The following is a 12867-nucleotide window of genomic DNA, read 5'->3' as shown; positions in this document are numbered from 1 at the left end:
AACAATAGTAATGGAGAGATGTGCAAGACATAACACAAATAATGTCCGTTCTTGACAAAATCTACAAATCTCAAGGAACATTAAATTGATTTAAAGTCAATCTCATCCCCCCGTACTTGCCCAGTGCTGCAGCAGTCTCGCTCGCCTGTCACCACCCCATTATATCAGCATAATCGTGTTTATATTTTCCTTCTGCAGCTTTATGTCTCCGTAAATCTTGGAAAACAATGGGATCTTTTGCAAGAACAAGTCACCAAAGAACATATATTCTGGTAAGTTCTCCGTTTCTATTCTTAGTAAAACAATGTTGTTTTTGCTTGTTTTTTTTCTCCCTTTTCCCCACTTTTATTCCTCACGTACATAAGAGGTGTATACATGGAGCCTGTAGGCGACACTCAGAGTCCCCTCCGTACTAGATCTCTGTAGGTACTACATATGCCACAAGGTAACGGAGCCTGATGTGATCTAGGGGCTATCTGGGATCAGAAGGTCACAGCGTGTTGTTAAGGTACCGTCACACTAAGCGACGCTCCAGCGATCCCACCAGCGATCTGACCTGGCAGGGATCGCTGGAGCGTCGCTACATGGTTGCTGGTGAGCAGTCAAACAGGCAGATCTCACCAGCGACCAGTGACCAGCCCCCAGCCACCAGCGATGCGTGGAAGCAATGCTGCGCTTGGTAACTAAGGTAAATTTCGGGTAACCAAGCGCTTGGTTACCCGATATTTACCTTGGTTACCAGCGCACACCGTTTAGCGCTGGCTCCCTGCACTCGTAGCCAGAGTACACATCGGGTTAATAAGCAAACCGCTTTGCTTATTTACCCGATGTGTACTCTGGCTACGAGTGCAGGGAGCCGGCACTGGCAGCGTGAGAGCTGCGGACGCTAGTAACCAAGGTAAATATTGGGTAACCAAGCAAAGCGCTTCGCTTGGTTACCCGATATTTACCTTGGTTACAGCTTACCGCAGGCTGCCAGAAGCCGGCTCCTGCTCCCTGCACATTCAGTTCGTTGCTCTCTCGCTGTCACACTCAGCGATCTGTGCTTCACAGCGGGAGAGCAACAATTAAAAAATGGTCCAGAACATTCAGCAACAACCGGCGACCTCACAGCAGGGGCCAGGTTGTTGCTGGATGTCACACACAGCGACATTGCTAGCAAGATCGCTGTTGTGTCACAAAAACCATGACTCAGCAGCAATGTTGCTAGCGATGTCGCTTAGTGAGACGTGGCCTTTAATTGCAGATCCGTTTTAGTGGCCTCATGTCATATACTCAGAGATGGAGCATATTTAATTCCTTCTGATACTGAAGGGTTAAGGTCCATTTCTATCCTGCGGTGATCTAACAGGTAATTGTAATCTCAGCTGCAGCCACTCCCTTCTACTATAAGTGTCCACTCCTCACTCCTTCCTATGCAGGCTATAGCTCATACCTATGCTGTCCACTTGGAAGGAACCAGATTCTGGAGAAAGCTAAGGTGCTTCAGTTGTAATTGAGAATTTCCTGCTGGAGTTTATTTGTTGTGTCTTCACCCACTTGTTTGTCTTTCCTACCTCGGTGGCCTTCACTAGTAAGGGTGAGTTCAAGGCCAGCAAGGGCCTAGGCACGTGATCGGTGTACGAGGGGAAGGACCTGTCTAAGGACATTAGAGAGTGTGGGGATTAACCTCAAGTGAGTGTTAGTAGGTGACCCCTCTCCACTGTCCCTAGCACCTGGTGTTGCCCTGATGTTCCCTCTGTGCTACACCACTCGCTGGGTGACCACTCGGACCTGGCGTCACAGGTGCAATCACATTGTGACAATTTTTTATAAAATAGCAGACATGTGGGAGTATAATAGAGTCCACATACATTTATTGGTACCATATTATGGGTACAGTCAACTTTGGTCTTGTACAGCTCTGATACTTTGTCTTAATGAGCTCCTAGGAACCCGTCACTAGATTTTGGGTTAGCTACCAAATCACTGGTATGTAGAGTTGAGTGGACTGTCAATAATCCGGGTCCGGTGGATCACCGGCGGGTTGACAAAGAAGTCCGGATCCGGGTCGGACTCGGATCTGCCGCTCAAACCGCGCGGATCCGGATTTTGCCGATCCGGGTCCGCTCAACACTACTGGTATGTCATAATGCAACTGGGATTTATTGTTCCAAACAAGCCAGTGGCAAAACTGTGAATTTCTCCTTAATTACAATGAGCCTGGCACATCGGACACATACTGTATATATTGCATAGATGAAACTGAAGGCTCTTATTGGGGAGAATCCCGGACAGTAAGTTATAAACGCTTTTATTTTTTAATACTGAATTGCCCAGGTCTGAAATGACCCTGTAGCCCTGAATAAATGGTGCAGTCGTAGATGTTTAGGGATATTGTGCAGTTCTGAAACGGGCATGTAAACTCCATAAGGACGTGCTGGTAGTTTAGTGGCCCAAAACCTTGTAACAACTTCCATTAAAGTGTTCTTGTTATTTCGTTAAACTTTTGACACGTCAGAAATTTGCTCCCCATATACATTAGATAGTTGATGGTTGTTTGGTTAATGGCCACAGTATAAACGTGCACCTACGCTTTGCAGTATACCAACATTTCTTGGGTATCACATCAGATAGCTGTCAGCTAAACAATCGTTAGACAGACAGCTATCCGTCCTGACCCTCCATACACAGGAACACGCCGCTCAGCTGACAGCTATCCGTCCTGACCCTCCATACACAGGAACACGCCGCTCAACTGACAGCTATCCCTCCTGACCTTCCATACACAGGAACACGCCGCTCAGCTGACAGCTATCTGTCCTGACCCTCCATACACAGGAACACTCAGCTCAGCTGACAGCTATCCTTCCTGACCCTCCATACATAGGAACACGCCGCTCAGCTGACAGCTATCCTTCCTGACCCCCCATACACAGGAATACTCTGCTCAGCTGACAGCTATCCTTCCTGACCCTCAGTACACAGGAACACTCAGCTCAGCTGCAAGCTATCCCTCCAGACCCTCCATACACAGGAACACGCCGCTCAGCTGACAGCTATCCGTCCTGACCCTCCATACACAGGAACACGCCGCTCATCTGACAGCTATCCCTCCTGACCCTCCATACACAGGAACACACCGCTCAGCTGACAGCTATCCTTCCTGACCCTCCATACACAGGAATACTCCACTCAGCTGACAGCTATCCCTCCTGACCCTCCATACACAGGAATACTCTGCTCAGCTGACAGCTATCCCTCCTGACCCTCCATACACAGGAACACGCCGCTCAGCTGACAGCTATCCCTCCTGAGCCTCCATACACAGGAACACGCCACTCAGCTGACAGCTATCCATCCTGACCCTCCATATACAGGAACATGCCGCTCAGCTGACAGCTATCCTTCCTGACCCTCCATATACAGGAACATGCCGCTCAGCTGACAGCTATCCTTCCTGACCTTCCATACACAGGAACATGCCGCTCAGCTGACAGCTATCCATCCTGACCCTCCATATACAGAAACATGCCGCTCAGCTGACAGCTATCCTTCCTGACCCTCCATACACAGGAACGTGCCGCTCAGCTGACAGCTATCCTTCCTGACCCTCCATATACAGGAACATGTCGCTCAGCTGACAGCTATCCTTCCTGACCTTCCATACACAGGAACATGCCACTCAGCTGACAGCTATCCTTCCTGACCCTCCATATACAGGAACATGCCGCTCAGCTGACAGCTATCCTTCCTGACCTTCCATACACAGGAACATGCCACACAGCTGACAGCTATCCATCCTGACCCTCCATATACAGGAACATGCCGCTCAGCTGACAGCTATCCTTCCTGACCCTCCATACACAGGAACGTGCCGCTCAGCTGACAGCTATCCTTCCTGACCCTCCATATACAGGAACATGTCGCTCAGCTGACAGCTATCCTTCCTGACCTTCCATACACAGGAACATGCCACTCAGCTGACAGCTATCCTTCCTGACCCTCCATATACAGGAACATGCCGCTCAGCTGACAGCTATCCTTCCTGACCTTCCATACACAGGAACATGCCACTCAGCTGACAGCTATCCATCCTGACCCTCCATATACAGGAACATGCCGCTCAGCTGACAGCTATCCTTCCTGACCCTCCATACACAGGAACACGCCGCTCAGCTGACAGCTATCCTTCCTGACCCTCCATATACAGGAACATGCTGCTCAGCTGACAGCTATCCTTCCTGACCTTCCATACACAGGAACATGCCGCTCAGCTGACAGCTATCCATCCTGACCCTCCATATACAGGAACATGCCACTCAGCTGACAGCTATCCCTCCTGACCCTCCATATACAGGAACATGCCGCTCAGCTGACAGCTATCCCTCCTGACCCTCCATACACAGGAATGCACTGCTCAACTGACAGCTATCCCTCTAGACCCTCCATACACAGGAACATGCCGCTCAGCTATCTGCTGTCTCTGCTTACCCTCCATACAATACTCGGCTTAGTTGACAGCTATCACTCTGCTTTCCCTCCATACACAGGTAAACTCAGCTTGGCAGACACCTGTCTCTCCTGATTTCAATACTCACAGGAACACTCTATTCGGCTGTCAGCTGTGTCTCCCGACACTCCATACACTTGGCTCAGCTGCAAGCTATCTCACCTGACCCTCCATACACAGGAACACTTGGTTCAGTTGACTGCTGTTGCTACTGACCCTTTGTACACAGGAACACTCAGCTCGGTTGACTGTTGCCTCTGCTGCCCCTTTGTACACAGGAACCACTCTGCTCTGCTGAAAGCAATCACTTTGCTATCCCTGCATACACAGGAACACTCGGCTTGGCTGACGGCTGTCTCTTCTAACGCTCCGTACACAAGAACACTCATCCAAACTGACGGCTATCCCTCCTGACCCTCTGTACACAAGAACACTCGGCTCGGCTGATTGCTGTCTCTCCTGACCCTCTGTACACAGGAACACTCGGCTCAGCTGACTGCTGTTTCTCCTCATTCTCAATACACAGGAACACTCGGCTCAGCTGACTGCTGTCTCTCCTCATTCTCAATACACAGGAACACTCGGCTCAGCTGACTGCTGTCTCTCCTCATCCTCCATACATAGGAACACTCGGCTCGGCTGACTGCTGTCTCTCCTCATCCTCCATACACAGGAACACTCGGCTCAGCTGACTGCTGTCTCTCCTCATTCTCAATACACAGGAACACTCGGCTCAGCTGACTGCTGTCTCTCCTCATCCTCCATACATAGGAACACTCGGCTCGGCTGACTGCTGTCTCTCCTCATCCTCCATACATAGGAACACTCGGCTCAGCTGACTGCTGTCTCTCCTGACCCTCCGTACACAGGAACACTCGGCTCGGCTGACTGCTGTCTCTCCTCATTCTCCATACATAGGAACACTCGGCTCAGCTGACTGCTGTCTCTCCTGACCCTCCGTACACAGGAACACTTGGCTCAGCTGACTGCTGTGTCTCCTGACCCTCCGTACACAGGAACACTCGGCTCAGCTGATTATTGTCTCTCCTGACCCTCTCTACACAGAAACACTCGGCTCAGCTGACTGCTGTCTCTCCTGACCCTCCGTACACAGGAACACTCGGCTCAGCTGATTATTGTCTCTCCTGACCCTCTCTACACAGAAACACTCGGCTCAGCTGACTGCTGTCTCTCCTGACCCTCTGTACACAGGAACACTCGGCTTGGCTGACTTCTGTCTCTCCTGACCCTCCGAGTCCGTACTCGGGAACACTCGGCTCACCTGACTGCTGTCTCTCCTGACCCTCCGTACACAGGAACACTCAGGTCAGCTGACTGCTGTCTCTCCTGACCCTCCGTACACAGTAACACTCGGCTCAGCTGATTGTTGTCTCTCCTGACCCTCCATACACAGGAACACTCGGCTCAGCTGACTGCTGTCTCTCCTGACCCTCTGTACACAGGAACACTCGGCTCAGCTGACTGCTGTCTCTCCTGACCCTCTTTACACAGGAACACTCGGCTTGGCTGACTTCTGTCTCTCCTGACCCTCCGAGTCCGTACTCGGGAACACTCGGCTCACCTGACTGCTGTCTCTCCTGACCCTCCATACACAGGAACACTCGGCTCACCTGACTGCTGTCTCTCCTGACCCTCCGTACACAGGAACACTCGGCTCAGCTGATTGTTGTCTCTCCTGACCCTCTCTACACAGAAACACTCGGCTCAGCTGACTGCTGTCTCTCCTGACCCTCTCTACACAGAAACACTCGGCTCAGCTGACTGCTGTCTCTCCTGACCCTCTCTACACAGGAACACTCGGCTTACCTGACTGCTGTCTCTCCTGACCCTCTGTATACAGGAACACTCGGCTCAGCTGACTGCTGTCTCTCCTGACCCTCTGTATACAGGAACACTCGGCTCACCTGACTGCTGTCTCTCCTGACCCTCTGTACACAGGAACACTCGGCTCACCTGACTGCTGTCTCTCCTTACCCTCTGTACACAGGAACACTCGGCTCACCTGACTGCTGTCTCTCCTGACCCTCTGTACACAGGAACACTCGGCTCACCTGACTGCTGTCTCTCCTGACCCTCTGTACACAGGAACACTCGGCTCGGCTGACTGCTGTCTCTCCTGACCCTCTGTACACAGGAACACTCGGCTCACCTGACTGCTGTCTCTCCTGACCCTCTGTATACAGGAACACTCGGCTCACCTGACTGTCTCTCCTGACCCTCTGTACACAGGAACACTCGGCTCACCTGACTGCTGTCTCTCCTGACCCTCTGTACACAGGAACACTCGGCTCAGCTGACTGCTGTTGTGACGCCCTGGGCAAGCCAGGGGTCACAGGTAATGACATCACCACACCCTACACCCCGGTTAGGTACACCTAAGCTAGACCAGAAATCCTTGTTGCCTTCCCCAGGGGCTGATGTCCACACCAGGGGGTGGAGCCAGGCGGTTGGTCTCCATCCACCAAGGAGTTCACAGTCCTGGAGGAAGGAAAACACAGGCAGATAGAGTTTGGAGAAGGAAGTGAGAAGAGTTGAGTGGTAGAGGAGCAAGTGAAAGAGAAAAGTGACAGCAAAGAGCCTTAAGTGAGTCCGGGTGTGTGCCCCGGACTGAGACAGCAAGGTTAGCAGACGGCGGTGACCGTCTGTAGGAGTGGCCTATCGGAGGTGCCGTGAGGAACGTGGACGGGTGGTGACCCGGCGGTACCGGACCGGTACACAAGGAGAAGCCAGCACCATTGGCAGGGGCCTTTCGGATCCCGGCAAGGCTAGGAGTCGCCGTAAATTTGCCAAATCCGTCAGTGAAGGGGACCTCCGGGTTTCCAAACAACTAAGTCCCGATTGAAGGCAACAGTCCAACCATATGAGAGAGACACCGCCACCGCCAAGGCACCAGTTTCTCAGGGCCAGCGCCTCAGAGGGGCTCCTCCGGCCTACATCCAAGTCGGGGAGCGGGTTACCGGTGGGAACCCATTGCTACCAACATTACACAAGGTGCAGGGAAAGAGACAGTCACCGTTAACTACCGGGGAAAAGCAACATCAGCCGTCCATGGGAACCGTCTTTCCAGTCGTGTGTTTTACCGAGAACTGTATCACCGTCTCAGGCTGAGTGAGTACCACCGTGCCGTGAGGCACAGCGCTGCCCCCCCCCCGCGACCCTGCACCTCACCAGGCCCCGCACCTGGCCTGCCATCCCTCATCCTCCACCCCATCACTGGGCCCCGGGACAACCAACCCCTACCCACGGAGGGGAGAACTAACAACTCAGCTGCTCCCTGTCACCGCTCCCGGGATCCCCATACAGAGCAGCGGTGGTGTTACCAAAAAATCACCACAACCGTAGGTGGCGTCACGGACAATAAATCCCCAAAACCAAACCCCTTTTCACTCACGGGCGAGGAGCGCCGCTCGAGTCCCCGGGATCCGGCCCATCGCTCGAGCCACCGAGCAGCGGAGGCCGCAGCAGCAGTGGGAGAGCGCAGCGTCCCCTCCTCCGCCCGCGACACTGTCTCTCCTGACCCTCTGTACACAGGAACACTCGGCTCGGCTGACTGCTGTCTCTCCTGACCCTCCGTACACAGGAACACTCGGATCACCTGAATGCTGTCTCTGGTGACCCAGTGTTTGTGCACTAAAAAATGCATAAAATGCAACAAAAATTCTTCAAAGAGCAGGAAAATGCATGAAAGAATTCAATAATCAGAGCAATTGTTATTGCCGATTTAGTTGCACACACCTGCAATTGAAATGCAGTCGGGGGGAAAAAGCATGTCCACTGCTCTGATGGTGATGTGACAATAGTTCATTAGATTGGATTATCTGTTCTTCTATATAAAGCCACAGATAAGGCTAATATATAGTCACATATCAAACTCTGCTCTGCTGGGTATGTGTTCAGATTAGACAGTAGATAAAACAGTCATAAATTAAGATAAAATTAGTTATTCTAGAGCCCAGATTGGAGATTAGCAATTAGTGGCTGCTTTGTGCATAACAAAACTGAAAAGCTCATATCTGATGGTGGAGCTTCAAAGAACAATTCATTCTGTAATGAAACGCAGCTGCAGCCGCAATATGAGGGTAATATCAGATGAAAGTTGTGTACTTTTCTGGAAAATCAGATCCATTTCACAAGATGAAGGGAAAAATGCAAGCAGAGTCCATAAGGATCATGTAATTAGTAGGAATGAGCAGCTTCGGGGATGTTCAGGTTCGCTGGGTTCGGCCAGACTTTAATTAAAAGTTTGGTTTGGCACCCGGATTTGACCCGAAACCCTATATAAGTCTATGGGGACCCGAACTTTGGTACTGTAAAATAGCTGCAAATGGTCATAGTAAGGGCTAGGGAGCAAAATGAGGGCAAGAGGAGGATAATTGCCCTTCAAACAAATGTAGGTAATAAATAAAGAAAAGACTCGCTGTCCCACCTATTTTTTATAATTAGCGGAGGTAAAGCAGAGTCCTGTCAACTTTGTCATAAATAATGATGGCCAGACTTGCAGATAAAAAAAAAAAAAATCCAGTTCCGGCCCTGAATTGATCTCGGCTATTTGACTGGATGCCGGTCCCCATATAAGTCTATGAGGACCAGAATCCAGCAATTAAAAATGGTGGTAGAAGGGATAGGGGGATTGAGCAAGTGCGCTGTTCTTACAGAGGTTTCACGATAGACGCACAAAGCGTCTGTGATTGGAAGCAGGGTGGGGCCGCATATGACTGCAACCAATCACAGATGCCGATGGGCGGGGGAAAGCAGTGCAAATGCATGAGCTTAATGAGCGGCCCTGGAAGTGAATGGGCCACCACGGGAGCAGTTACAGCCCTGCCGGAGCCTTGATAAGTATGAAGCCTACTTACTATTTTTTATTTAGTTTTCCTTTTTTTGTGTGTGTATTTCCCAAGTTCTGGACCTGGATCATTAGCCAGAATTCTCTGAGAATTCTGGGCCCTGGTACTGCACCCAGATACTTTTGAAACTGCGCGGATGCGGACTTTTACAGTTCGGGTCCCCAATCACTAGCCATAAATTAAACCTACGGCACCAAAAAGTCGTTGATAGAAGCCATTCAAGGGCTAGCGAGGACAAAAAAACTCCCAAGTTTGAGGGCTTCCTCGCAGTAGGGACATGATTATTCTCACTTGCATCAACTTATCCCCTGAACACCAAGGTCTTCGAATAGAAAATAGCTCACAGCTCTCTCTGAATACTCTAAACTGGATTTTCTCTTCTGAAAATGTATCAGGAACGGCCACTATAGGTTCGGGAGAGACAAACTGCACATCTCAAGGTACCGATGTCACAGCCACTGCCGGCAGCGAAGGGCTATGGCGAGCATCTGTGAATCCCTGGCCAATTAGGACGTCACAGGGTATTGTGCAATCTGCCCTTCTGTGCAATATCCATCTCCTCCTTGGTTACGGGTCCCTAACCTTTGGTTTTGCAAAGAACAAGCTAATTAAAATCCTAGGAACACTCTGCACCACACCCACCAGACACACCAAGGGATGGCCTGAGTGGAATAGGGTCGCCCACCTGGGGGTTGGTTAAGGGAGGGTCAGGAGAGTGTCAAAGAAGAGCAGTTGAGCAGTGACTCTCAAGAGGAGAGGTCACAAGGAGAGGAGTGTAGTGTTGGAGCAGAAAGAGAGAGTAGGTCAGGAGCAGGGCTCCTTAGAACTACTAGGTAGCAGACGTTGGTCTGGACCTGGTGGGAGCTGAAACCCCGGTCGCAGGGGATCGTGACAAGGGGCACGGACTGTCGAGGAGAACAGCCGGCGACCTTGTGCCATCACCGGGCAGGAGCCAGGGCACGACAGGGTACGTTCGACCCTAGGTCAGGGAGTAGCTTCAAGCGTCCTGACAATTTACCCGACGAGGACGGAGCCTTCAAGATCCGTTATCCCCCGCTCCAAAATCTGGGTACTAGCGCAACGAGGGGGATAGGACTTTCCACTAAACGGTCCAGAAAATCCCAAGCGTGAACCCTGAGAGCAAGCTCACCCAGTTAGCCACACTGGTGAGCGGGACCCAATAGTTTCAAGCTAGAGGGACCAACAAGAGGAAACAGGTGCCAAGGGAATGGTCACAGGCTAACAAGTGACACCAAAGGGCGTGCTCCCTCCAAGTGTGAGCGGTGTCCAAAACTTTGGTTTACTACAGTTGTTGGTGTCAGCGTTATTGGACTGAGTACAAAGTGACCCTTACCTCCCTGATGGCACCTCCCAATCATCATCATAGAGTCCCGGGGCATCTCCCCTACCCTTGGAGGAGGTTAAACACCTTGCTGCTCGCACCATCACCACCGGGTACTCCCACTCACAGCGGTAGTACTCCATCTTACCACACACCACGGGTGGCGTCACAAACTTTTCCATTCAATCCTCTGTACATAACTTCCCTTCGTTGGAGGAGCCACACGAGCCCCGGGTCCGGAGCCCTCTCGAACCACCGCGGATCCGGATCCGAGCAGCCCGGCTGCTGACGCGGGGGCGGCACACCTGTCTGACACAATTTCTTGGCGTCACGAACAGGATCCGAGCAGGACCCACTTACCTGGGTGACGTGTGCCTTGAAGATCGAAAACCGCGAGTCAAAACCCCTTTTCCGCCATTCTGCCATCTTCCGCCATCTTTTCTCGCCAGAATGCCGTCTTCTTCCCCGAAGGCAAGCGAAGCCGAAGCCCTGCCCTTCGTCCTGAGTGTAAGGCCGGAACCGGAAGTTCCCAGAGGTCCACAGCGCGCGAAGGAGTGCTGAGTGAAAACTGAGGGGGCGTGCCAGAATATAGCAACAGCGGAAAAGAAGCAGGGATGCCAGGACTCTGCTATAACGTTCTTGGACAGCGCAGAGGAAAGATGACGGCTGTGCGTGACTGGTCACCGGAACGTGCTTTTCCTGGGACCGCGACCTGGATTGAGGAAGAAACCAAGCAGCTGTGTAGGAGGATGCGGACACAGTTCCTCTTCATTCTGAATCACTGGAGGGAAGAGATGAGGGACCTGGTGATGGCGGAGTGAGCCCGTGAGATCGAAATCCCACGTGAAGAGAGGGTAAGTGGTTACCCAGTCCCTATTGATTGCCCAAATCCGGCCACAGCGGCTGAGGGATCCGGACCACCCCCGCTCGCGGTGAGCACTACACCGTCACCTACCCCGTTCTCGGCGGACGCCGAGCTGCCCACTACTACCCCGGCAGTAAAACCTTCGGTGCCTTTGAATGAAGCTCCAGCTGTAGAGATCCCGATCCTGACCCTCATCCCGGTCACGACAACGGTCATCCAGACACCGGCCAGACCAGACCCGGCCGCATCACCGGGCCCGTCCTCAGAGGCGGAGCACCCGGACCCTGCAACCCCAGCTGCGGAGCAGTCGGTTCTCCAGTTCACCGAGGCGGAAGTGGAGCCTAAAGATCCACCTGTTCCACTGCCGCGTGGCATCCCAACGGCTGTTGGGGCCGCAAGAGTCCATTTAAAGCCAGAGCCAGGTAGGGTACTGAGGCCGGACGCCGACGCCCCCTACTGGGAACGATATAACCAACAGCTACAAGCGAAAATCACGACAAGGAATCGGCGACGACGGGAGCTTGCCGCCGCAATAGGGAGGAGAAGGAGCAAGTGAGCAGCGCTGCTTCACGAGTTAGAGGGCCAGCAAGGGTGGGGGTTCATCCGAGAGGCAGGCATCACAGCTAGGGTGTACGTGTCCCGGCGGGATGTGGCATAACACCTCCCCTGGGGGTACCCCGAGCGGAATCTTCAACCTGAAGATATGGTCACCTATACCCGGCATTGCGGAGAGCAGGGCTGGTATGCCATGGAGGTGACCAAGCATGTGATACCTGAAGAATAATTTATGGTGGCGTCGATAGCACGTAGTCGCAAGGAGGCGTGTCGACGGGACCCGGTAGTTTAAGATTGTTGAAAATTGCTAAAGTAACAGTGGTTTAACGATGCCATAGAATTGTTAGGTATCAGTGTTTTGTTTATTGTTTTTCATAGTTCATTATTTTCCATACAGAAAATGTTAAGTAAATAAGTGCATGATCAACCAGTTTAAATGAAAGGAGTAAAGTTGCCTTATTTACGAGAAAATTGTGAAAATGTGTACACCCGGTACATGGACTTCGTTACGTTTATACATATATATATATAGTAAAAATGGACCACGGTCACAGGACTGGTTGTGACCCACACGAACTTGTGTGTATTGTATATAGTTGCACCTCCTGTGCCCACCAGAGTCGTCTATTGCAACAATCGGGACCTTAACCTGGTCACGGACCCACCATAGGTATGCAGAGGGTCAGGTTGTTTGGGTGGCGGGTTACTGGGAACCGGGAAATTGGGACTGGACTGTCATGGATAG

The 12867-nt window shown here is 51.8% G+C and overlaps 1 protein-coding gene across 2 annotated transcripts in view; it reads left to right on the top strand.

The window, feature by feature from the left end:
• SORCS2 (sortilin related VPS10 domain containing receptor 2) overlaps window positions 1-12867 on the top strand; it is a 1328268-nt gene that overhangs the window by 966125 nt on the left and 349276 nt on the right. For both annotated transcript variants that reach the window (XM_075346856.1, XM_075346855.1), the window contains exon 5: window positions 199-272. In XM_075346856.1, the coding sequence (XP_075202971.1) occupies window positions 199-272 (74 nt within the window). The remainder of the gene's footprint in view (window positions 1-198; window positions 273-12867) is intronic.

This window comes from Anomaloglossus baeobatrachus, chromosome 1, assembly GCF_048569485.1.
Source record: "Anomaloglossus baeobatrachus isolate aAnoBae1 chromosome 1, aAnoBae1.hap1, whole genome shotgun sequence".
Lineage (NCBI taxonomy): Eukaryota > Metazoa > Chordata > Amphibia > Anura > Aromobatidae > Anomaloglossus > Anomaloglossus baeobatrachus.
This window is presented reverse-complemented; position numbering and strand designations above follow the sequence as displayed.